At 36.7% G+C, this 27,668-nt stretch overlaps 2 protein-coding genes and 1 pseudogene across 2 annotated transcripts in view; 1 reads left to right on the top strand and 2 right to left on the bottom strand.

The window, feature by feature from the left end:
* Positions 1 to 2,563, bottom strand: part of COL4A6 (collagen type IV alpha 6 chain) — a 292,939-nt gene extending 290,376 nt beyond the window's left edge. The window contains exons 1-2 of the mRNA XM_012451697.2: positions 2,528 to 2,563; positions 2,279 to 2,330 (exon numbers count right to left, since the gene is read on the bottom strand). Of these exons, the coding sequence (XP_012307120.2) occupies positions 2,279 to 2,330; positions 2,528 to 2,538 (63 nt within the window). The 5' untranslated portion in view covers positions 2,539 to 2,563. The remainder of the gene's footprint in view (positions 1 to 2,278; positions 2,331 to 2,527) is intronic.
* Positions 2,564 to 4,196: 1,633 nt separating this feature from the next.
* COL4A5 (collagen type IV alpha 5 chain) overlaps positions 4,197 to 27,668 on the top strand; it is a 291,027-nt gene continuing 267,555 nt past the window's right edge. Inside the window, exon 1 of the mRNA XM_012451706.2 lies at positions 4,197 to 4,561. Within this exon, the coding sequence (XP_012307129.1) occupies positions 4,481 to 4,561 (81 nt within the window). The 5' untranslated portion in view covers positions 4,197 to 4,480. The remainder of the gene's footprint in view (positions 4,562 to 27,668) is intronic.
* Positions 9,651 to 10,998, bottom strand: LOC105716870 (transcription factor RFX4-like; annotated as a pseudogene).

Raw genomic sequence — 27,668 nt, 5'->3', positions numbered from 1 at the left:
TTAGCTTTCCTTTACTTTATATAGATATGCTTTGTAAACTTGGGAAAAGAAAGAGCCCAAAAGCACCTAAATGACCCAATCTTTAAATGCTTGCCAATATTACTGGCAACTTAATTCTCACAGCGAAGAAACTTTCTCATAGCAAACCACAACATAGTTCCAGCCAATCTATTTTTAATAGCTATTTTCATTAATATTAGGCAAACATGGCACAGAGAATTTAAATGTTTAAAACAGTCCAAAAAGTGAAAAACAACAAATGCACAAGGATAAACTGGAATTGAGTGTAGAAGAGAGCCTGCCCATATAGCTGAGAATCCAGTGCAAAGAATGTAAAAGAAAGACAAAACATCCCTTCAGAAAAGCCGTCTTCTGATAACTTATTCTGTGACTCTCTTTATTTTTGTCATTTTCTCAAAAACTTAAGAAAATGGCTTTACAATGTCAAAGACATTGTGAATAAGTAATCAACAAGCAAAGGAAGTGGCTCTGTACTTAAGTAAGTCAAAAAATAAAGTGTTGTCTGTGGATCTCAAGGTCTATTTTAGACTACCATGGTCAATCACACTGACATAGCAGGTGACATCGTAAAACAATGACACAGAGTCTAAAACCCATACACCAAAGCAGCGCTTAATTTTGGAGACTCATTTCAATACTTGAAAGAATTGCAAGCATTATCCTTCAGTGGCTTTTAAAGATGTTAAGTGACAGGATGGAGTGTTTGTGGAGTCTTCAGCTATCTGGAATGATCTGTAGTGTTTATCCCAAAAGTATACTGAACAAAACCAGCCAGAGTCTAAAAATAAAAGTTTTTCTTGAGGGTATTCTGTCCAAGCATGACACTTTTACAAGTGGCAAGATTCCTGGATGAATTGCTAACTAATGAAATATTGGCATTTCCAATTAATGTAGTATTGAGCCTTAAGGTAATACATAACTAAACGTGTATATTGAAGGAATAAGATGGAGAAGTCCACAGAATCTTAGTTCAGTATCTTTGCTCACGGAGTCTAGATTTACTTACATAGGCCCTGATGTTGAGTTAAAGGGTCACAAGACGTTGATATTCAAGTTTTCTAGCATCATCCTCTCTTTATAAGAGAAATAACCTCACTTCACTCTGATATTTTCTTAAAGAAATCATATGCCAAGATAAAATAATCCATTTTTTCATAAACACATTAGGTGATTTATTAGGTTGAATTAAGTATAGCTCTATAATAGTAATGAAAATATTTAAAATATTTAAAAGTAGAGCCAATCAGTTAAAATTATCAAAAGCCAAAAGACAAATATTTGGAATATAAATTCATCTGTCATCTATATAGTGAATGGCTTTGGGTATCATTAAGAATTAAAAAAAAAAATACAGCAGTGAAATGGTACTCAACAGTTGAACAACTTCATATTCAAACTCAACAGTTTTTATTTCTGCCAGCATAAGTAGTGAGTGCAACTGGAAAATTGCAGCATCTTTGATTATTTGGGTCACTCCATCTTTGTGAAATTATCCTAGTAATTCCACTGACGATTTCTCTACTTTCTGGGACCCATTAAACTTTTCTTCGCCAAATGTCTGCAGAAATTTCTTTACCTGCAGTCCCTAGTTGATTTAGATAACATCTAAACAGCCTATGAAATAATAACTTAGAATTTTTTTTCTGTCATCACCGCTTTAACTTTTAACTTTCTGATGATGCAGAAAACAAGTAAGAGGACACATCAGATAGAAATTGAACATCACCTGGCGGTATCAGTTCAAATCAGGTAGTTAAAGAATCCAGATGTCACCTGGTACTGTCAAAGAACTCTAAGCATGTACTTAAGTTTAATTCCCATAGCATCTGCGGCACTTTCAAGTCCCACTCCTTGTGCTCTCCTCCCACACTCACACTAGTGTGCGAATTCAAGTCCTTAAAGACCAGGGAAAATTAGGTTTCTTCTGCCGTGGAGATTGATGCAGAGGAAGGCATCAGATGCTAAACATCTTAAGTCGTCTGCGGAAGAGGCTCAGAAATGTATGCATCTTGTGTCTTCTACTTTTATTTTCCCAACCCGTTACGAATTTTTGGAAATTACCTTGGTCCCCAAAACACGCACTTGACACCATGTTATTCCTCTCCAAGAATCTCATTAACTCTCATTAGAAAGGGGAGTGGTGTGGACTCCGTCTCCCGGTGTAAATCTCTGCAACCACCTAACACAAATACTAGAGATGGGGATGGTGAGAGGGTCAAAGGAGGTGGAGGGAAAAAGGTCGTGAGAAGAGACTCACCGCTCCTGCCAGTTCCTCGGTCAAGCACAACGTAACCAGGAGCAGCCACAACCTGAAACGGGAGGGGGGGGGGTGAGTAATATGGGCTCTCTAGGCTTCGGGGTCGTACGTCTGCCTGTAGCCCCCCGAACCCTTTTGGATGCCTGCTCCCACTTTCTCTGCAGTGACAGAAGTACAAGTATAGTCCCGGCCTGGCAAAGTAACCCGAAGTAGGAAAGAGGAGGGGAGCTCGGGGTAGCAACAGCTCACCCAGGGTGCATGCTTGCGGTTCCTCCGGAGCTGGGTCCCGGGAGACTGCTAAGCGGCTCCGCGGCCCCGGCTCATTGGCGCTCTGCTGATGCTTGGAGGCTGTTTCCTTACTCAGAACAGAGCAGGGGGACGAAGTAGCCCAGTTTGGAAGAAACTAAACACAGCTTCTAGATAAGAAGTGCCCCAAAGGGAAACAGGCTCAGCGGTGCCCGTTACAACTTGCAGCACTAAGGAGATAGTTCCATGCAGCTGGAGAGGAAGGAATGGAGGGGAAAGGGGCGGGGCTGTCTGCTGTCAATCATCCCCCCTACCTTGGGCAGCCGGTAGTCTTTCTCACATTCGGGCACCTTTATACACAACAGCTTTAAATATCTCCATAGCTTCACACACAGCCGCTTTGAGACCCATACGCTAAGACCTAAGCAACTGTGCATCATATACTTTCATACTTTCAACTTTACTTTTAAGTTACACATAAAGAGACATGGGCATGCTAATCCCACATAGACAGATGGGCCCAAAAGTGCCCTTAAACACATGCTCAAATGCATACAACATTGATAATAATTGATTGTACACTAGGCTCTTGGGAAGGGGAGACAGTTTCTGGAGTTGTAAATCCACTCTGAGCTCAGCAGAACGTAAGGATGAGTGGGCCCTCGTGAAAAAGATCCAAAATCTTGAAAGGCTCTAAAGTGGTTAATTCTAGGGAGATAGAAATGTTGTGAAGAATTCTTCAGCAAATTCTTGAAGATTCTCCAAGGAATCCGCAGAAAGTATTTTCTGGTCCTTTTGTTACTTAAAAAGTAAAATCTATATATCAGAATTATCAAAGGAACATTTAAATCTACTTTATTTGGGAGATATCGATTCAGCAGCCATCAACTCGATTTAAATATTTCCAAGTAGGTGTTTGTATTAACTTTAAGGAACATTGCAATAAAGTTATTTAATTCCCTGCCCTAAATCCTTCTGAAACACAACTACAATGAGAGTCAATACCTTTTACATTAGCTAATATAGGAAGCATTAATTATGACATTCATTGTAGCTAAACGAAGAGTTATAGCTGTATTATAATAATATTTTACCACAGAATAATTATGAATACCTGCTGAATGCTCCCATACCTCATATGCACATAACACACATAAAGTATTCACACACATATACTTGTTTATTTTCTTACTTGTTTATAAGCATATACTTTATTTATTTCAATATTTTCACATCTTCTGCTTGTATGTAGAAACTCTCTGTTCTGTGAGCAGCTGGAAGGTAAAGAAGACCAGAAGCCCAGGGAGCAGCGACCAAAATTTGTTTCTAATGATTAACAGTAAAAAGAACGGCCTCTCTGAGATCCATCCGCTAAAAAAATAGTCCCAGTTCAGGTCTATTCGTAATTGGCTTTGGTGCTCACACCAATGAGAGTTAAACAGAGCCTAGAAAAGTAGTATCAACGGAAGGTGCAAATCAACGAATAGAAAAGCTTCCCGGTTGGACTCATGGTGCTCAGTCAACTAGTCTGGAAGTTTCCCTCCCCCAAATAACTGAGTGTCACTCCCTCGCAGGTTGCTGGTGCAGTCTAAAACTGTGGCGGAGTGATACTCAAAATTCCCTTGTGCTGGTGAGGAGGGGGGCCTTTCAGGGGGAAGAGAGGGAGGAAAGTAGATCAGTAGGAATTGAGTGAAGAAAAAGTTTGCAAGTCTGGACAGAAGAGAAAAGTTCTCTTGAGAGACCAACTTTGGGGAGGGGAGGGGGGAGGGAAGAGTAGCTCCTTTTTTTTTTTTTTTTAAATTTCACTCTTAAAAAGATTCTTTCTCTTCACCTAAGCCTCACTGTCCCTCTCCGGCGCTAACTCTCTCCATATAAACCCTCAAGATTATGTCAATTGGTTAGAGCCAGCCGGGGATTTCGTGCGGGTGCTGAAGGAGCTGCGGGAGCCGGAGAAGAATGAAACTGCGTGGAGTCAGCCTGGCTGCCGGCTTGTTCTTACTGTCCCTGAGTCTTTGGGGGCAGCCTGCAGAGGCTGCGGTAAGTCCTCTCTCCCCTCCCCCGCGCCCATCACCGCACTTTTACGCTGAAATTACTTTTTTTTTGTCCTTTTATCTTGCTTTCTCCTTGGCCTTGACTAGGGAATTCAAATTTGCTTTCTCATGTTTAGGAAGAAACGTTATTTGTAATACGGGTAATACAAGCCTTTTGAAGTCCCAGGGAGAGGTTTAAGTGCTTAAAAATAGGGCTGCTTGCTTCCCTGCAGCTAGCTGCTCTGGGGGCAAGAGCAAAGTCAGAAGTGGGGGACACTAATTAATGGCTCATTAGGTTCTGGTGGGCATTTAAAACTTTTCCTTCCCTCCCTCCACCCTCAGGTGTTTCCCTCTCTGGCGGCTAACCTTTTCACTGCTTGTACCCAGCCTACGCACTCTTTAAATTTTGTCTATAAGTTTAATACTTTGGCTCTTCGAAAATCCAGCTTCCATCAAAGTGTTTAGCGCCTCGGTGAAGTTCTTCCCTTCGCTCTTTCCTTAAGCAACACGAACCTACCCCCACCTCAGGTCATTCAAGCCACTGACCTGCTTTTCCCTTTTGACATTTTTGTTACAAATGAAATGCTAAGGTAACATACCAAGAAAAGTGAGGTAAAGCCTCAGGCTTCAAGTCTTTTGCGTCTTTTTTATTTTTTTCTAAGTTATGGAGTTTTTGTTTACTTTTTTTTTTAACTCACCAAGGCACCTGAACAAATTGAGAATTTGCCCATCACCTATTTAAAGGAAAATACTCCTTTTTCAAAGGAGAATCAGCGTTCCAGTTTAAAGGAAAATAGGGGAAGATGTACATGTGAAATGCCAGCAAAAAACTCCATTCAGTTTCAGGAACGTAGAGTTAAAACCTCAGTATATCTCTTAGAAGTTTATCTGGGTAGTCCCACCCACTGTCCTATTGGGGATGAGGGGCAGATGTTAAAAATGGCTTTGTGAGAGAAAGTGTTCTCCAGCCTGAAGCCCATCATCTTTAATTTTATATAACCTCTAAAGAATAAGTGTGTGACAAATTATTTAAATGCATTTGAGTGATCATTATGGATAGTTTTAAAAACTGTTTAATATGAGATCATGGCTTAGGCCTTCACATGGTTGAGTGACTGTCAATTCTTTATAAGCAGCTGCTGTTACAGCTTATCTGGGTCCACTTTTAAGTTAGCTGTCTAGCTTCCCTATAGCACTTAGCATACCTCAAATCACATGTCATCTTTCTATCCTTCATAAGGTGTGTACCGAAAACTTTCATATTACTCTGAGCACAACATAATTGTGATAGCTAATTTGCTGAAAAATCATGCATGTCAAATATTTTTAATTATGCATGCCATAATTTTCTTCCATCAAAGTAGACGGATGATTTAAAAATGCTTTTTTTGATGCAGAGCATCTTAATGGGGATAAGGTTTAGCCAGTCAATAGGATACAGACTGTTGGATAAAACTACAATTGTGCTGTTGAAATTAGTTTTTAAAAACATCTTTTTGGTGCCCTCCGCTTATAGCATTTGGCCCATGGAAAAAGATTTTGTAGATGTTTGATTAAATATGTATATGTTTTTTGATGTTGCTTTTAACAAATTTGCTTCAGATGACAGCTATGCAGGTATGTATAGCAACACTACACATCAATTTACATTAAATCACTTTATGTTAACAGTGAGATTTCTTTTTATTGACAAAACTTGAGAGCAAGCTTTTTTTCTTGGATTCTTAAACTAATAATTATTCATGAAGTAATTACAGTTCTTTCCCTTTTCCTTCTATATAATTTTTAAAGAACATTTTACATCCCCTTTTCCTATCATTAGGATATTGTGCCTCTATTAAAACCAAGGGTTTGTTTTTCCTGGTTCATACATCAAAATTTCAATCAGTCAAAAATATGAATGATATATGCTCTCCATACTAGTGCTGGAGATATCGGTGACAATTTCCAGAGTAAAACTGGATGGTGGCAGTGCTAGTTGTTGACTGAAGTAGTCTAGTATTGGGGTTTTTATATCAACAAAAGTGTTGCTGTTTAAATTGCTTTACTCTTTTATAGATAAGTGATTTCTTTATCTCTGAAATCATGCCAAATTGGTACATCACATATATGTGGAAGATTTTTTGTTTTTTAGGTAGAGCATTCATTGGGTGGAGTAAAGTAAGCTCTATGGTCAAAGGTTAGTAATAAGGGAAGACAGTTTCAAGTTGGAAACATAATTTCTAGTTATGGAAATAACATTTTTATGTGAAGGTAATTATGCCTGCACTGATTCACTGTCAGTGGGATATGCACTTAGATTTGTAGATGTGGGTAGTATGTAAAATTATGTTAGTTCTACTTTTCATAGTTAGTAAGTTGTTTTCTGTGCAGTACACTGGATATTTTTGTCTACTTTAAATGTACTATCTACCCTGTGACCAGCAGCACAAATTCATCAAGGGTAGGAGTATTGTTTGTAGCCATGAAACACTTCATTCTCTATGAAGTATATAGCTCCATAGGAAAAATTTGTCATCATCATCATCATTATTATTATCGATAACATTTTTGAGTGTTTATTGTGTGCCAGGCACTGTGCTAATATGATCATACACGTTATCATATTTAGTCTTCAGAACAGACTTATGAGACATATACCACTATTATCCCAACTTTACAGATGAGAAAACTACAAATTACAGATGTTGAGTACATTCCCAGAAATCCTATCACATAGGCAATAAGTTATGAAGCTGGAAAATTTGAATCCAGGCAGTTTGACTCTAGAATCTTTTCCCTTAATGACTGTCCTATACTGTGTCCTTTGTATGTGGTCTATAGAGATTCACTGGTGTGTAAAGTATTTGGATCTCTGCCAGTTTTATTTTTATTTTTGGACACAGGAGGTGAAATGGAAATGATAATGGGGGTTACATGTCTTCCTACTGATGTTAGGAGAAGCAGCATGGTGTAATGGAAAGAGCTTTGGGCCTAGAATAAAAAGATCAGAGTTTGACCTCTGTATCTGTATCTATATAGAGTGAGATTATTTAAAAGTGATCTAAAAGCAAATGCTGTTGAAGGTTTTATGATTTTATGCAATTACAGTATATAAACATTTCAACTTATATAACTACTATAATTTGTGACAGATGATTTGTTTTGAAGGAATATTTGCCTTATGGTTAATTACTGTGTTACCACATTAATTTTAATATAACAAACTTTTCAGGAGCGTGTCTATTGTGAAACAACAGGATATGTGCGTATGGTAGCACACTTTACTTAACATGGTTAATTTAGTTTTATTGTTTTTTTTGGTACCAATTTGCCTACCTATCATATCCAATTTTATTCACAAACTATATATATATATATATATATATATCTTTAGTCTTATGCATATATCTATATATGTGACTGTCCCATGGCAGTGTAAGAGTTTGTATTTTTTCCTGTGTTATTATTTACCCTTTGATGTCTGTACATGTAAGACATGAGACTCTTTACATCCCTGATAACTTGGTTAAGATGGTGTCTGCTAGGTTTATCCACTATGAAGTCAAGATTTTTTCCTTTTGTAATTACAAAATGAGACTATGCAGGGCAATATTGTGAGACAGTGTAAATATTCTGTTTCTCATCATAAATTTACCCCCTAATTTTAGCATCCATTGATGATTCTGGCTTGAATAAATTATTATTTTTACGTTTGCCAGATGTTGATTTCAATTTTCAACATTTTTTCATTTATTAACTGATTGAATTATATTATTAAAAAAAACTTTCTCTTCTCTACTGTTAATGTATATATTTGTTTATTGAGCTGTTTTTAGCAGTACGGGCTTAATGAATATTTGTTTTATTCTATACGTTATAATGAATTATACTCTTACTACTTTTTGTTTTTGCTGAAATTACCTCAGATTTGGCCAACAGGAGCCCTTTCAAATAGGTTCCTGTTTCCCTTCAATGTGTCTCCATCATTTTTAAAGCACCCTCTTAGTTTCTGGCACCATGGAAATTCTAGACTCATTTTTTAATTTCCTTACTCCAACCCTGGAATCAGAATATTTTCTCCAAGGAGCTCTGATCCTTTTTATTGGAGAATGGTATTTAGAAACCAAGATCTGGGTGCTTGGCATGCTTGTTGCTACTGAAGTGTCATTGCTTCTAGGCCCTCTCAGCAGGCAGAACTGGGAAATATATGTATATATGCACACATACCTGTTTCTATATCAATTTATTAAAGTACCTCTTTATATGTGTTAAAATCATAGATTCATAATGATACCTCTGATTCCAGTCTAAGACTCTAGAATAAATATACATGTGATCTCATTCTTTTCTGGTATCTCTCTTTACATATTGTGTGGACTTTGTAGAGGTCTTTTTTTTTTTTTTCCCAAAAGTACAATACATTTTTATTTCCACACATACACAATATGGTATAGGCTCAAAGGCACAGCTTTGAATTTTTTTCTATCAAAGTGTCGGAAATTATTATAGTTTTATGAAGGAACCATGAAAGTCATTTTCACGCTTGGTGCTTCGTAAGTTAAAATTTGGTCCATCCAGTTTCACAAAGTTAACACAGCAGAGCTGAGTGTGATACTCAATGCCATAAATCCACATTCTCATAGAACTTAAAAAAAAAAAAGAAACTTTTCCTGCCTTTTGCTCACACTAGCCATTGTGCAAACTTAGGACAAATCCTTGTACGTAGAAGAACCGGTCTCCTACAAACCTCAGTCAACTTAAGGCAATACAAAACAGACCTCTTCCTTCCCTCAAGACAGTGCTTACATTCCAAGACAATGCAGGTACTGTGACAGATGTGGGTCTGACAGAAAATCTATAGTTTCCAGATACCTTCCCATTTAGTCCTGGTGCTCCAGGAAGCAGTGATGATGCCACTAGAAAGAAGAGATGTGCAGAACATGTCTGAGGGCTGTTCCTTGTACAGGACGATGACAGACAGATGGTAAGGTGAATGCTCTTGGTAAATTATGTGCCCGTCCAAGAACACAAACCAGATTCTGTCTCCAGTATCCATCCTTCAAGACTAAAGAGATTTTGTCAACAGGAAAGTCAGTAGCTTACTAGAAGTGGTTGCCAACACAAAGCAAAGTCATGGAATAGAGGGAAAAGGCACAGAATGGCCTGCCCAAGATAGTGCTCTATAGAAACAGTTAAGTCTGACTTGGCTACAGAAACCCAATCCCACTGACTTTTAGTAAGTTCTGTTTCTGAACTAAAGTTTATTCATCCCACATTGAATCCCATCCTTATGTTCGTTAGGAAAATGGACACTTAGGAATAACCCACGAGTTACAACGTATAGAGATAAAGTCTTCTGGGGGATGGGTGTTGGGTTTATTATTATTAATAATTATTATTCATATTAAATATGTATGCCTATGATAGCAGTCATTTAGCCCATCCTGTAGAGGCCTCTCTGTTGATGTAAGCAAAGCCAGGAAAGTGTTGCATGTGCTCATACTCAGAATTCCTGCACGTTGTCAGGGGTGTATACATGTCACTAGAGTTTCCATACCTCGTGGAATGCACAGACAGGCTTGTGTAGCACGTGTTGGCTGAGGGCACCTCTGGCCAGTGGGGAGTGACTGGGGTAGGATGCAGTCTGGGAGTACTGCTCATCAAACAAGTTTCCATCCGGGAAGTGGGGCTATTAAAAGGATACTGTGCAGAGCTCCGGTGGTAAGGGGCGTAGTGGAGTGGCCCGGAGATGGCTGTGTCATGAGGGAGGGCCAGATAGTGGCTCTACATGGGGTGAGGATGCTGGTTGCCGTAGCTCCCATAGTTATAGCTTCCCGTATATCCTTGTTCCTCTCTGTGGGGATAAACTGGTATCCTGTGTGTGACAGAGGGAGAAGGCACATGAGTGTTCCTCATACAGGGCAGCTGTTGGGAGTTCTCAGCTGGGGACCCAGCAGCCGTCGTCACTGTATATGTTAGAGACCACGTGTATGACTGCATTGCTCCTGTAGTGCTAAGGCCAGTATACTCAGGGGATGGATTGCTAATAGGGGAAGAGGGAGGTGGCACTTCCACAGATGTGGCAGATTTTGCTGGAGAAAACGATGGCACTGGTGAAGGGGTGGGTACGGCAGCCTCTGTCAAGTTGATCTCTTCTCGGACTTCTGCAGTGCTTCCTTCACCCTTCATGGCTTGCATGAGCTCATTGGCCCGCTCCTGACAGTGCAGAGATTCTAACAGGTAGAGCACGTAGTCATCAAACATTAAGTGAATTAGATGAAAAGACCCGAAGCTGGGGGCGCTATGCAATGTCATGTCCCAGATCACCGTCGTGCCAAAACAGGACCACATCAAGAGGAACTGCTGGGCCACTTTCTTCAAGGACCCTTGTCTCTTGGCAGCCACCTTCACAACACAGCGGTCAACCATGGTATCCAGCCACTCAATGTAGGACTCAATGGGAGACTGTAGAGGTCTTATACAGAGTCTTCAAAAGGTTAGCCTCTGAAGTCAGACCTGGAATCTGACCGGTAGATATGTAACTTTCAGCAAAAAGTAACTTTTGAGCCTCATTTTCCTCATTGGCAAAAGGGAGGGAATAGCACCTATCTTACGTATTTTTTTGAGGATAAAATGACAGAAAGTTATGTAAAACATATCGTATTTGACCCCACAGTAAATGTTAAATCAGTTTTAGATTTCATTATTGTCATATTTATTGACTTACCATTTCTTACTATATCAACTCTCAAATCCCCCCACCCACCTGATTTTCAAGACCTATCATGATCTTTCCCCTCATCCAACCTATTTTTCATTACATTTTACAATATGCTCCCTCCAGTCTAGCCTAGGTAAGCTTTCCTACAATCTCATGAGCACTACATACATATTTTGGTCCTCCATCTTGAATAGAATTCTGTGGATCCAAGCCTTTGCTCAAGTCCAGCATAATGTTTATATTTATTCAGCAGATATTTATTCAGAAACTTCTAAGTTCTCAAAAATTCCTTTCATGTTGTTCTGTTTCTACAATCATGGAGGTGTACTGCCTACAAAACATTTTGTGCTAGACACTGTGGCTAAAATTGAATAAGACAAGGTTCTTCCCTTCATGGAGTTTACATACTAGTGAGAATAGATAAATATTCCTGTGAAACTTTCCCTTACTATAATATCAAGTGCTGATTGTACCGTTCTTTGAACATTTGTAATATTTAGCCTCTCCCAGTTTAGTATCTGCATTTATATGGTCTTACAGGCATTTTGTTTTATGACATTTTATCTGTTCTTCCTATTAGATTATAGGTCCTTTTGAGGCAATAACTGTATATTTGTTCATTCATTCAACCAATTCATATGTTGATTTTATATGATAGCAAAAGTAATAGATGCTCAATGTTGGAAACTTGAATAATATAAAGATAAATTTAAAATGTCCACAGTTTCACCAGCAGACCAGAATTGTGCTGGGTGGGCACAGAATAATGGTGTGTGTTTTGATTATTGTTTTTATTATTTTCTTCCCTATGTATCTAATCTGTTTTTAAAAATAAATTGAGCATAGAAGAGTGACTTGTAAGAGTACAATTTTTGAATTGTAAATGATATGTTAAGTTTTTAAAGTGAATTGTGAGAATTTAAACACAATTTATGTTTCAATTTCTGTGGTAAAGCTTTGATTTCATGAAGATACTGAATTTTTAATATACTAAAAACCTGATTAAGCACTTTTACTTGCTAATAACTAAAAAATAAAATAAATTGGTTAAAATAAAAAAGTTGGGATTATGCTACATATAGTTTTATTTCTTACTGCTTGATCACTTATCAAGCATTTTCTCATGTTACTAACATTCTTAGTTTTAAAACATGATTTTAAAATTATTACATACAACTTGTATTTATACACACCCCAATTTATTTACCTGTTCGCTTTTATACAATATATTTAAAACTGTCAAGATTTTTTAGCCATCATAAGAAGTGCTGCCACGAACATTTCTTATTCCATATTCTTATTATTTTATTGTAGAATATATTTTTAAATGTCAAGATTTTTTAGCCATTGTAAGAAGTGCTGCCATGAGCATTCCTTATTTCTTATTTTTATTATTTTATTGCTACAGCCTCCTTCATGGGGAATTAGTGGGTTAAAGGCTATCAGTATTTTTCGAGTCTTTGATACATACAGTAGACCCTGATGTTTAGGAAGGCCATATCAACAGATAAATTATGGTAACTTTCTTTAGTGGTTACTGTATTATGTCCTGTTAGGTAGCTAATGTTATTTCCACTTTTATATACAAGGAATTAGAGGCCCACATGAATTAAATAACTTGCCAAAGGTCATGCAGTTGGTACATAATTAGGCCAAGATTCAAACCAAGGCTCTAGAACCTGCTCATGAGATTCTCCTCAATCCCTATTTCATACATGATAGATAATAGAGAAAAGTAAAGTCATCATGAAAAGTTGAATAATTCTCATTGCCCTTTCTGTAAACCCTTCTGTGACTGGTCACTTGAGATGATTCTAAGGAAAGACACTCCACTGGCTCATCTTTTAATAAGTCTTTACCATAACTGTCTAGACCATTTGTCCTTAAGGGCTTAAATTTTAATTTTGTGAATCATACATCCTCCTACTTTTCTCCCCTGGACAGAAGGTGGAGCTTGCCCTCCACAAATACCTCTGCCACTGACCTCTTCCTGGCTATAACAACTATAAACTTACTCAAATCCATTGACATTCTCCCTCCCCCAGAAGAGTTTTGTGAATATGCATCTGAAATGAGAGCCCTTTCTGCCATCTTTCCCCACCCCCCTCACCAGCCCCTGCACTGTAGCTGCCTTTAAGGCTTATACTTAAATGGCTGTGTCTTTACCTAGTACTGTCCCTAGCTTTCATCTCTCCCTTAGTAATACTCCAGAAACTTCTCTTCATTAATTCTTAATCTGTTTTTTTCACTTTTTGGTAAAAATATCACAGCTTCAATTTCCTCTTTTTAGAAAATTAAACTTGTTAGTATATATGAAATGTGAGGTCCCCATCCATTTTGTACCACTCCCAATTTGTAACACACCAACTTTACCTTCTCCCGACATTTCCTCAATAGCCAAATGACTTCATTGCCTGTATGCCAGCACTGTAGCTTGTGCAATTCAAATGTATTTCTCTGCAAAGTCACAAATTGTTATGCATTATGGTTTTTCCAGGTGGCATTTGAATAGCTGAATTTTAAGCTTCTGAGTGATAGGGATCTGCTCTTGCCAAATTACTTTCCAGCATGATTTTACCAATTATACTCCTATCAGTAGTAGTATAAGAGTGCCTGTGAAACAGTCTTAATTTTTTTTTCCTATCTACTACAGTGACTATGAAATTGATGCTCAATTAATTGCCAGTTGGTTGGATGATTTGGTCCTCATCCTCTAATGATTTACTTTTTAAAATGCAATCATTCCATCTTCTCATCCCCTTCTGATGATAGCAGCCATGGAACAGAAGTAATTTTGAAAATACATTCTTTCTAATTAACATTATAAATGAACCACACAGACACTTAGCTAAATCTTTATTATAAAGATTTGTTTTTAAATAGTAATAATTGAGGATTTTAGAGAAACTTCTTCAGTGTGATATCTGACACATAGGTTCCTTTCATTTTAACATACCAGATTCTCATTTTATGCATCATTGCTTGAATTTATTTACCTTCATAGTCACTCCAGGTCCAATTGCACTTTGTTCCTTTAGCAGCTTCTGCTGGCCTTTAACCAAAAGGGTAGTCTATGATGGCACTTGCTACCTTGTTGAAATGGGAACCTTAAATCCATTCTTATTCATTAATTAAAGACAGTCAAAAGGAAATGTAATGAAAGAAACAGGCGTTTGCTAAATTTAATTTTTAGCTCTTTTAAGTTTACTAAATCTGATGTAAATGTCAGATACTTACTAAGTTGTAGAGAATGTAAGTACAGTTTACAAGCAAATGTTAGTCTGGTTAATGGAATTGTGTTTTTGACCGTGAGTAATAAAATAAGACTTCAAGAAATTCTGTTAATGAATTTGTATCATCTTATAATTCAATCAAACAATATTTTTTCCGTATATAGGAAAACTGGCTTGTTTGCTTTCCAAATTTCTTTTATAGTATATATGACATTAATTGAGTACTGTAAGAGATATAGAACTTTGAGCGGGGGAGTGATATTAAAGTGGGACACGACTGAAAAATTGTTTAGTGTATTCTGTATTTACAAGCCATCCAGGACCTTGCTAAAGGAGGACTGGTCCTTCTCTGTCCTTATTCTCACAATTTAAGTGATGTAGTAAAATGTTTCTGTATGTGGAAGATAGGCATCACGGTGCCTGTTTATATCAGATAGATTGTTTTTCTTGCAAGTGCTAAAAAACACTGTCTTAAACAATAAAGACAATTTTTTGCTCACATAACAAGAAATTTGGAGGTAGATTATTTCCAAAGTTAATTAATTCAACCACATAATGACACCATTAAGGACCCAAGTTCTTTCCATTTTTTTGTTCTGCCATACTTTGCCCATCAACTTGCCCTCTAATATCAGTACCCCTTGTTCTGAACTATTCATGTGTATCTCTTTTTACTAGCAATGAAAACTTTCTAAGGAGTCCCACAGCACCACACTGAAAACATCTCTTATTTATCATTGGTTGTAATTGTGTTATATGTATATGGCTACACCAGTACATTGGCAAATGGAATAGGGACATAAACGTAGAGTTAGACCAGTCACTTACACAGCCACCTCTCCCTGCCCCTCACCAGGCCAAAACACATTGCTACCTAGAAAAGTTGGAGGGTGGAAAATATCTAAATAAACTCATGGTGTTTTTTGGGGAAGAAAGAAACAGTTTGTTTCACAACCTCATGAGTTTGTCCTCAGGATCAGTTGATATAAAAGATTTGTAAGAAATTGGTGTATTTGTTAAATGTAAGATATATTACTTATCTAGGGAAACTAATGTTTTGTGGAGCTCTCCAAATGAGAGTTGTTGTCTATTCATAGGCATTTTAGAGCTGGAGGAACATTGGTGATCTTTTAGGCCAGTAGTTCTCAAACTGTGGCCTGTGGACCCCTGGGGTTCCTGAGATCCTATTAGAGAACATGAGGAATATTTTATCAGTAATATTATCTTAGTCTGTTTGTGCTGCCATAACAGAATGCCTCAGGCTGGGTGGCATATAAACAACAAATTATATCTCATTGTTCTGAAAGCTGAAAAGCTGAAGATCAAGGCAGATCAGACCTAAGATTCAGTGTCTGGTGAGGGCCCTGTATCTGGTTCATAGATGGTAGCTTCTCACTATGACCTCACATGGTGAAAAGGGAAAGGGGTTTCCTCTCTGGAGGGTCTTTTCAAAGGCACTAATCTCATTCATGAGGGCTTCACCCCATAACATAATTATCTCCCAAAGGCCCTACCTCCTTATGCCGTCACCTTGGAGATTAAAATTTTAAAACATACGGATTTTTTTGGAGGGTACACAAACATATAATTCATAGCAAATATGAAGAATGTTTACTTTTTTTCACTATGTTGACGTTTGCACTGATGGTGAATAAAATTACTAGTGCAGTGTACTACATTTTCTTAGTAGTTGTATTCCTCATACTCTCGGTGGCGGGGAGCCAGTTTTACTTCAGAATGTCTTCAATGTAGCATTAATTTTTATTGAATTTTGACCCTTGAGTGTACGTCTTTTTAATATTACATATGACAAAATGGGAAGTATACACAAAGCACTTCTGAAAACTGAAGTAAGATAGTTGTTTCTAGGAAAAGCACTTGTGCAATTGTTTGAGTTGCCAGCTGAACCAGTCGATTTTTGCATGGAATGCTTTTTTGTTTGTTTTAGAGACAGGGTCTTGCTGTGTTGCCCCAGCTGGTCTTAAACTCCTGGCCTCAAGAGGTCCTCCTGCTTTGGCATCCCAAAGAGCTGGGATTCCAGGCATGTGCCACCAAGCCCAGCCAAAATTCATTTTTACTTGAAAAAACAACTGTGGTTATTTATACTTGGGTATTTGGCAGGCATTTTCTTGAAAATGAGCACAAAGAGCCTATCACCTCAAGGAAAACTAATGGCAGTATTTGTGGCTAATGAAAAATTTGAGCTTTTCAAGTAAGAATGAGAATTTTGGAAAACTTGACCCTGACACTGTGAGTGTGACAGCTTCCCAAATCTTAGACTTTTCTAATACAGGTGGTAATCACATTAATGTGTATTTTTTATATTGTGCAATAAATTGTGTTAACATTTGGAAGCTCTGCATACCTCAGTGAACTAGTATTTTCCAAATGACTAGTACACAGTGTTACAAAATGATGCATAGGTAAAAGATCCATTCAAAGGACAAGACAGGTCAACAAGTTTAATGTAATTGAATATAAAAAGCTAGTTGATAAAGTTTTAGATTGTACATTACTACTAACCTTATCTTAAAAGGCTATTAGAATGCACACTTTTCCAGCTATATAACTATTTCAAACCAGATTTTCTTCACATATTTTAACTAAAGCAATGTATTCCAAAGAAGAAAGGAAGAAGCAGATAGGAAGATCCAGCTTTTATCATAGCAAAGAAATCTATGGAAAAAGTAAAATAATCTCTTTTCCCACTATTTTTTTGTTTTGAAAAATATAAGTAACTTTCATAAAATTCATAATATATGTTAATATTTAACGGGTTTATCACTTGAAAATGAATAAATAAATAATTTTAAATATTGCTCAGCTTAATTTTTATATGGTATATGTTGATAGATGTAATCCAAATGATGGGGTCTTCAATACTTTTTAAGAGAATAAAAAGGTCTTGAGACCAAGAAATTTGGCAACCACTGCTATACAGAAACCAACTCCATCTTTTACATGAAAGTGATTAATGAAAGATGATAACTAGCTATTTAGTTGCAGAGGCAGAGATGGAAGCTGTATTTTCTGAATCTTATTCTCATCCTCTCTCCAGTATACTATATTGGTTTAGGGATTGATAAATTGTTAATATGATGTGGTAATTTGATTCATCGTGGTAGATATAGTTAAAATACTAAACAGAAAATGTAGATACTAGATTATACTCATCTTGACTACCATCTTCAATCCAATTGAAGTCAAAAATATTCTTGCTACACAAACCACAGCAGAGGAGACACACACAAAAAATGAGCTAAAGTTACAGTTACTTTTAGGTACTAAATTGGAAAAATCATGAAATTAGAGTTCTTATCTTACATATCTTTTTATTCACCACAGTGCATGCACTGGTTTCTTGCATATAGTTATCTCTCAGTAAGTAGTTGTTGAATGGATGTTGAATTTGGGGAAGGAGTAGATTTCTTTGGATAACACCAAGAGGCAAGTTTTAGAATCAATAGGTTAAGTTACAGGAAGTCTGGATAGCAACAATTTTCTAACAATTAATTATTTGCTACTTAGTAATGGAAATGTCTCATTAGTAATAGGAATGTTCCTTTACTAAAAATGCTCAAATAGAAGGTGGATGCTGCTTTGTCTGCCAACATATCCATGAGGTCCCTTTGGACTCTAAGATTCTATTTTTCTGGTAATTAGAAGGAAAAATGCTTTCTTATTGAGCTCAAATCAACTTCTATGATTTTATTAAGACAAGGTCTCCTGTTGCCTAGGCAGGTCTCAAACTCCTGGACTCAAGGGATCTTCCAATCTAAGCCTCCCAAAGTGCTGAGATTACTGGTTTGAGCCACCACTCCTGGTTTACTTCTATGATTTTAAAGCAAATTTTAGGTATAATTGACATACAATAAAGTACATATATTTCAAGTGTACAATTTGAGTTGTGACATATGTATACACTTGTGAAACTATCACAACATTCAAGATAATGAACATATAAATTACTCCAAAAGATTTTCTTGCCTCTTTGTAATCCCTCCCTTCCTACCCCCATCCTCCATCCCCAAATAACCACTCATCTGCTTTGTGTACAGTACAAAGTTTCATCTTCCAGATTTTTATATAAATGCAAATATATGATATGTGTACTTTCTTTCTTCTGACTTCCTTCACTTAGCATAATTATTTTGAGATTCATCCACATCGTGGTGTGTGTCCATAGTTTATTATTTTCTTGCACAGTAGAGTTCCATTTTATTGATGTAACACACTGTTGATGGACATTTGGGTTGTTTTTAGTTTATGGGTTATTAAAGTAAAGTTGTCATGGGCATTTTTTTGCATGTTAAAAGTACTAAACTGAGGTATAATTTCCATAAAGTGATATACACTGATCTTAGGTGAACAGCTTAATTATTACTTAACAATCGTATACACTTTGGTAACTACCAACCAAGTGAAGATGTGGAACATTTCCATTACTCTGGAAAGCTCCCTCATGTCTATCCCCTTTCAATTCCTTTTGCATCTTGTCTGAAAAATAGTAAGCCCCAAGGTTGTGAAGATATTATCATATGTTTTCTTTGAGAATCTTTATAGTTTCAGATTTTGTATTTATGTCCATTTTTCTTATATAGATACCCAGTTGTTCCAGTATTGTATATTGAAAATAAAAATTCCTTTTTTCCATTGAATTACCTTGATTATTGAAAATCAATGGAATGTATATATACAGGTCTAGGTTGAAACTCACTAGTGTGTTCTATTCACCTGTTTGTCTGTCCTTATGCCAATATCACACTGTATCGAATACTTTGGCATTACTTTGGTAGCATAAGTCCTTTACATTTCCTCTTCTTCAGAATTGTGTTAGCTATTGTATTGGTTATTTATTCCATGTAAATTTTACATTAATTTTGCCAAAGTTTGCTTAAAAACCTTTGAGATTTTGATAGGAATTGTAACAATTCTATAGATCAATTTAGGAAAAATTGAAATCTTAAAATTATGTTTGTTTTTCCAATTCATGAGCACCATATACCTCTCCATTAATTTAAGTATCTTTAATTACCTTCATTATAGAGGTCATGCACGTCATTTGTTAAGTTTCTTCCTATATGATTAATTCTATTTTAAATGGTATCATTTTTAATATTTTATTTTTAGTTACTGTTGCTAAGATGTAGAGATGTGATCCATTTATGTATTGATCTGTTTATCCTAAGATAAAATCCTAATTTTTTTATGGTATGATTTATATACTGTAAAATTCACCCATTTTATGCACAATTCTGTTATTTTTGACATGCATATAGTAGTATAAATATAGTTTCTAATCAAGATATAGAACAGCATTTCTAAATTTATTCATTAGCTCTATTAGTCATGTCAATTTCTTTGGATTTTCTATGTATACAATCATATCATCTGAAAGTAAAGAGGGTCGTACTTCTTCCTTTCCATTACCTATGTCTTTTTGTCCTGGCTATCTTAGTGCACTTGCTAAGATCTCCAGTACAAATTTAATAGAAGTAGTAAAGAATGGCATTCGTTTTTTTCTGTCTATCTTTTGAGGAAGATACTCAATATTTTGCTATTATATCAGCTGCAGGTTTTCCATAGTTAAACGTTACAGATCGAGGTGGTCCCTTTTCATTTCTATTTGCTGAAAATCTTTTTTTTTTTTAGTAATGAATGTTAAATTTCATCAAAAAATAATTTGCATCTCTTTATACAATCATATTGTCTGGGGCTCAGCTGAGCTGCTAGGTGTCTGAAGTACCTGTTTCTAAGACAACAAACCAAAATCAAAATAATAGTCAAGCTTTTATTTACTTACTGTGATTGTATAAACAAGAAGCTAAACCAGGGAAAGTGCTGAGGATTCTCCCCATTTCCCAGTTACATTTTTCCCCATGGTAGATTGGATCAACACAGGCTTTGGGGGTCTGTGTTTTCTCACTGACAAGGGAGTCCCAAACAAAAGGCTCTGGCAGTGCTAGGGACCTAGGGGCTTGGGGGAGGAAGAAGGCTAGGGGTGGAAAAGTACCTAGTAGTGAGTCAGAGTGGAAAGAAGTGTCTTTAAAGTTTGCTCCCACTTCCTCTGCTGTGAATATTTGTGAACAAGTCTTTGTGTAGACAAATACTTTCATTTTCCTTGGGTAAATATCAAGGAATGGAATTGCTGGGTTGTATCATTAGTCTATTTTTAACTTTGCAAGAAACTGCCAAATTGTTTTCCAAAGTATGAAAGTTGTAGTTGTTCCTCATCCTTACTTGCATTTGATATTGTCACACTTTTTAATTTTAGTCATTTTGATGTCTTAGTATTGGTATGTTGTTTCATTTTTTTGCAGTCACTTTTTATTTATATTGAGTAAAATTCACTATCTTTGGTGTACTATTCTATGAGGTTTTTTTTTTGTTTTTTGTTTTTGTTTTTTTTTTTTTGAGACGGAGTTTTGCTCTTGTTACCCAGACTGGAGTTCAATGGCACGATCTCGGCTCATCGCAACCTCCGCCTCCTGGGTTCAGGCAATTCTCCTGCCTCAGCCTCCTGAGTAGCTGGGATTACAGGCACGCGCCACTATGCCCAGCTAATTTTTTGTGTTTTTAGTAGAGACGGGGTTTCACCATGTTGACCAGGATGGTCTCGATCTCTTGACCTCGTGATCCACCCGCCTTGGCCTCCCAAAGTGCTGGGATTACAGGCGTGAGCCACCGCGCCTGGTCTATGAGTTTTGATAAAAGCATCTTTTAACTACAGCCATAATCAAGATTCAGAAAACTTCCATCACCTCAAAATGTTTCCTCATATTGCTCCTATGTAATTAACCTCTCTACTTACCCACAATTTCTGGCAATCGCTCATCTATTTTCTGTGCTTATAATTTTTTATTTTTAAAATAAATGTCTTATAGATAGATGGACTCATCCAGTATGTAACATTTTGAGTCCAACTTTTTCCTCTTAGCATAACACATTTGAGATACATCCATATTATATGCATCAGTAGTTCATTTCTTTTTTTATTTGTTTTCTTATAATTGAGTGGTAAGAGCTGTTTGTGCGTTGTGGATATATTGCTATTTGTGCATTGTGGAAATGTATTCATTTCATACATACATGTCCTGTGGATATGCTCTGTCATTTGGTGGCTTGCCTTTTTGTTTTCTTACCTATAATTTTCAGCGAATAAAGTTTAATTTTGACACAGTCCATTCTATCACCTTTTCATGGTTATGGCTTTCTATCCCTTTTATAGGAAATCTTTGACTTCTCCAAGGTCACAAAGATTTTCTTCCGTATTTGCTTCCGATAGTTTTTATAGTTTTTGATTTTGATCCATTTACTTATTTTTTGTGTGATGTTTGGTAAGAGTTCTGGTTCAGCTTTTTCCCCATGTGTTTAGTTCCAGGACCATTTGTTGGAAAGACTATCCATTCCCCATTGAATTACCTTGATACTTTTGTTTTGTGAGTCTATTTTGTATTCTAGCTGTATCACCAATCTATATGTCTGTCCTTATGCCAATACCACAATGTCTTCGTTACCATACTTTTATGATAAGGCCTGAAACCAGGTAGCGTAAGTTCTTCAAATTTTTCTTTTCAAATTTTTGGTCACCTCTTTCTCCTCCTTCTCCTTTGAATTTCTATATAAATTTTACAGTTAGCTTGGCAGTTTGTACAAGTAAAACTTGGGATTTTGAATGGGATTGTATTTAATATACAGGTCATTTTTGGAAAAAATGTCTTACCAGTATTCAGTGTTCTGATAAATGAACATGATGTATCTTTCCATTTATTAAGATCATCTTTAATTTCTCTCAGCAATATTTTCAGTGTACAGGTCTTATATGTACTTTATTAAACTTATCCATAAGTATTCATGTATTCAAATAGTACCATAAATGGCATCTTGTTTTATTTTCTTTCAACTGTTTGTTGTTGGTATATAGAAATACAACTTATTTTTTTTCTATTGACCTGTATACTGTGGTCTTGCTAAACTGATAATTTTTATTCGTTCTTTTATGTATTCTTTAGAATTAACTACATATATGATTACATCTTCTGTGAATTAAGATAAACTTGCTTCTTTCTTTCTAGTCTTCACATTCCTTTTTTTTGTTATCATACTAATTAGGGCCTATAGGATAATGTTTAATGTAAACATTAAGACCACAGTTCTTTGCTGCCTTTTCTCAATGTTTGAAAACATATGCTTCACACATTTTGTACAGTTTCCTAGTTGTTTGCAGCAAGAGGGTAAATCTAGCAGCAATCATTCCAACAAAATCTGCTTTTAGTTTTTTGATATTTATAAATAACAATGAATGATGTGAACATTTTTGAATATGTTTACACTTCAGATTATTTCCTGTGAACAAAGTTCTAAAACTGTATTTTCTCATCTATACACATATATCTGTATCTATCTATCTGCCTGCATATATAAACCTGCAGTGTGAGAGCTACCTCAAGAGCAGTGACTTTATTTCAAATTTCTATACCTTGCATCATCTAGCAGACCACCTTTCGTTAGATTAATGGAAAGTAAACTTTTTATGATTAATTTTCTCATACCCAGAGTATCTATTTAACTATAGCATAGAGATACTTCTAATCTTGCCTGTGAAGTCTAAAGGAAGAGAAGACTGTGATCATTACCATAGTTTTAATTTTCTATTACTTTATTTTACTTCATTTGAACTATCTTATTTATCTTTGATAGTGTAGGAAACAAGAATTGGCCACTGTTAAAAATACTTTTTTAAAAATACACTTTCGTTTATTTTGAGAAAAGAAAGACTTCCACAATGGTTGAACTGGCTAACACTCCCACCAACAGTGTAAAAGTGTTCCTGTTTCTCCAGATCCTCTCCAGCATCTGTTGTCTCCAGATTTTTTTAATGATTGCCATTCTAACTGGTGTGAGGTGGTATCTCAATGTGGTTTTGATTTGCATTTCTCGAATAATCAGTGATGATGAGCATTTTTTCATGTTTGTTGGCCTTCTTTTGAAAAGTGTCTGTTCATATCCTTATCCCACTTTTGGATGGGTTTGTTTGTTTTTTTCTTGTAAATATGTTTTAGTTGTTTGTAGATTCTGGTTATTAGCCCTTTGTCAGATAGGTAGATTGCAAAAATTTTTTCCCATTCTGCTGGTTGCTGGTTCACTCTAATGATTGTTTCTTTTGCTATACAGAAGCTCTGGAGTTTAATTAGGTTCCATTTGTCTATTTTGGCTTTTGTTGCCATTGCTTTGGTGTTTTAGTCCTCAAGTCCTTGCCTACGCCTATGTCCTGAATGGTTTTGCCTTGGTTTTCTTCTAGGGTTTTTATGGTGTTAGGTCTTATGTTTAAGTCTTTAATCCATCTGGAGTAAACTTTAGTGTAAGGTGTCAGGAAGGGGTCCAGTTTCTGCTTTCTGCACATTGCTAGCCAGTTTTCCCAACACTATTTATTAAACAGGGAATCCTTTCCCCGTTGCTTGTTTTTGTCAGGTTTGTCAAAGATCAGATGATTGTAGATGTGTGGTGTTGCCTCCAGGGCCTCTGTTCTGTTCCATTGGTCTATATCTCTGTTTTGGTACCAGTATCATGATGTTTTGATTACTGTAGCTTTGTACTATAGTTTGAAATCTGGTAGCGTGATGCCTTCAGCTTTGTTCTTTTTGCTTAGGATTGTCTTGGCTATGTGGGCTCTCTTTTGGTTCCATATGAAGTTTAAGGTGGTTTTTTCCAGTTCTGTGAAGGTCATTGGTAGTTTGATGGGGATAGCATTGAGTCTATAAATTACTTTGGGCAGTATGGCGATTTTCACGATATTGATTCTTCCTGACCATGAGCATGGAATATTTCTCCATTTGTTTGTGTCCTCTCCTATTTCCTTGAGCAGCGGTTTGAAGTTCTCCTTGAAGAGGTCCTTTACATCCTTTGTTTGTTGTATTCCTAGATATTTTATTCTCTTTGTAGCAATTGTGAATGGGAGTTCATTCTTGATTTGGCTCTCTGTTAGTCTGTTATTGGTGTATTGAAATGCTTGATTTCTGCACATTGATTTTGTATCCTGAGACTTTGCTAAATTTGCTTATCACTTTAAGGAGATTTTGGGCTGACATGATAGGGTCTTCTAACTATACAATCATGTCATCTGCAAATAGAGACAATTTGACTTCCTCTTTTCCTAACTGAATGCTCTTTATTTTTTTTTCTTGACTAATTGCTCTGGCTAGAACTTCCAATACTATATTGAATAGGAGTGGTGAGAGAGGGCATCCTTGTCTAGTGCCAGATTTCAATGGGAACGCATCCATTTTTGCCCATTCAGTATGATATTTGCTGTAGGTTTGTCGTTAAAAGCTTTTATTATTTTGAGATACGATCCTTCAATACCTAGTTCATTGAGAGTTTTTAGCATAAAGGGCTGTTGAATTTTGTTGAAGGCCTTCTCTGCGTCTGTTGAGATCATCATGTGGTTTTTGTCTTTGATTCTGTTTATGTGGTGGATTATGTTTATAGACTTGCATATGTGAACCAGCCTTGCATCCCTGGGGTGAAGCCTACTTGATAGTGATGGATAAGCTTTTTGATGTGCTGTTGCAATCAGTTTGCCAGTATTTTATTGAAGACTTTTGCACTGATGTTCATCATCGATATTGACCTGAAGTTTTCTTTTTTTGTTGAGTCTGCCAGGTTTTGGTTTCAGGATGATATTGGTCTCAAAAAATGATTTGTGAGGGATTCCCTCTTTTTGTATTGTTTGGAATAGTTTCAGAAGGAATGGTACCAGCTCCTCTTTGTATGTCCGGTAGAATTCAGCTGTGAACCTGTCTGGACCTGGGCTTTTTTTGTTTGGTAGGCTATTAATTGCTGCCTCAACTTCATCCCTTGTTATTGGTCTGTTCAAGGTTTCAACTTCTTCCTAGTTTAGGCTTGGGAGGGTGCAAGTGTCCAGGACTTTATCCATTTCTTCCAGGTTCTACTGGTTTATGTGCATAGAGTTGTTTGTAATAATCTCTGATTGTAGTTTGTAATTCTGTGGAATCAGTGTTGATATCCCCTTTATCATTTTTTATTGCATCTATTTGATTCTTCTCTCTTTTCTTTTTTATTAATCTGGCTAGTGGCCTGTCTATTTTGTGGATCTTTTCAAAAAACCAGCTCCTGAATTTATTGATTTTTTTGAAGATTTTTTGTGTCTCTATCTCCTTTAGTTCTGCTCTGATCTTAGTTATTTCTTGTCTTCTGCTACCTTTTGAGATTTTTTCAGCTTGATCCTCTAGCTCATTCAATTTTGATGATAGGGTGTTGATTTTAGATCTTTCCTTGCTTCTCATATGTGCGTTTATTGCTATAAATTTCCCTCTAGACACTGCTTTAAATGTGTCCCAGAGATTTTGGTACGTTGTGTCTTCATCTCATCGGTTTCAAAGAACATCTTTATTTCTGCCTTCATTTCATTGTTTTTCCAGTTGACATTCAGGAGCTGTTCGTTCAGTTTCCATGAAGTTGTGTGGTTCTGAGTTAGTTTCTTAATTCTGAGTTCTAATTTGATTACACTGTGGTCTGAGAGACTGTTTGGTAAGATTTCTGTTCTTTTGTATTTGCTGAGGAATGATTTACTTCCAATTATGTGGTCAATTTTAGAGTAGGTGTGATGTGGTGCTGAGAAGAATGTATGTTCTATGGATTTAGAGTGGAGATTTCTGTAGATGTCTATTAGGTCCACTTGTTCCAGATCTGAGTTCAACTCCTGGATATCCTTGTTAATTTTCTGTCTCGTTGATCTGTCTAACATTGACAGTGGAGTGTTAAAGTCTCCCACTATTATTGTGTGGGAATCTAAGTCTCTTTGTAAGTCATTAAGAACTTGCTTTATGTATCTTGGTGCTCCTGTATTGCATGTGTTTATATTTAGGATCGTTAGTTCTTCTTGCATTGATCCCTTTACCATTATGTAATGCCCTTCTTTGTCTATTTTCATCTTTGTTGGTTTAAAGTCTATTTTATCAGAGACTAGGTTTGTAACTCCTGCTTTTTTTTTCCCTCTGTTTTCTTGATAAGTCTTACTCTATCCCTTTATTTTTAGCCTATGTGTTTCCTTGCACATGAGATGGGTTTCCTGAATAGAGTATACCAATGGGTTTTGACTTTTTATCCAGTTTGCCAGTCTGTGTCTTTTGATTGGGGCATTTAGCCCATTTACATTTAAGGTTAATATTGTTTCGTATGAATCTGATCCTGCCATTTTTATGCTAGTTGGATGTTTTGCCCATTAGTTCACACATTTTCTTCATTGTCTCGATGGTCTTTACCATTTGGTATCTTTTTGGAGTGGCTGGTACTGGTTGTTCCTTTCCTTGTTTAGTGCTTCTTTCAGGTGCTCTTGTAAGGCAGGCCTGGTGGTGACAAAATCTTTCAACGACTGCTTGTCTATAAAGGATTGTCTTTCTCTTTCACTTATGAAGCTTAGTTTGGCTGGATGTGAAATTCTAGGTTGAAAGTTCTTTTCTTTAAGGATGTTGAATATTGGCCCCCAACTCTCTTCTGGCTTGTAGGGTTTCTGTGGAGAGATCTGCTGTGAGTCTGAAGGGCTTCCCTTTGTGGGTAACCCGACTTTTCTCTCTGGCTACCCTTAGCATTTTTTCCTTCATTTCAACCCTGGTGAATCTGACGATTATGTGCCTTGGGGTTGCTCTTCTTGAGGAATATTTTTGTGGTGTTCTCTGTATTTCCTGGACTTGAATGGTGGCCTACCTTCCAAGGTTGGGGAAGTTCCCCTGGATAATATCCTGAAGAGGCCAGGCGCGGTGGCTCACGCCTGTAATCCCAGCACTTTGGGAGGCCAAGGCAGGTGGATCACGAGGTCAAGAGATCGAGACCATCCCGGTCAACATGGTGAAACCCCATCTCTACTAAAAAATACAAAAAATTAGCTGGGCACGGTGGCGCATGCCTGTAGTCCCAGCTACTCAGGAGGCTGAGGCAGGAGAATTGCCTGAACCCAGGAGGCGGAGGTTGTGGTGAGCCGAGATCGCGCCATTGCACTCCAGTCTGGGTAACAAGAGCGAAACTCTGTCTCAAAAAAAAAAAATATCCTGAAGAGTGTTTTCCCTCTTAGATTCATTCTCTCTGTCACATTCAGGTACACCTATCAAACATAGATTGGGTCTTTTCACATAATCTCATATTTCTTGGAGGCTTTGTTC

This window comes from Aotus nancymaae, unplaced genomic scaffold (assembly GCF_030222135.1).
Source record: "Aotus nancymaae isolate 86718 unplaced genomic scaffold, 86718_ANA_hifiasm-v0.15.2.pri h1tg000004l, whole genome shotgun sequence".
Taxonomy (NCBI): Eukaryota; Metazoa; Chordata; class Mammalia; order Primates; family Aotidae; genus Aotus; species Aotus nancymaae.
The sequence above is the reverse complement of the archived record's forward strand: the minus strand, read 5'-3'. Positions and strand labels throughout refer to the sequence as shown.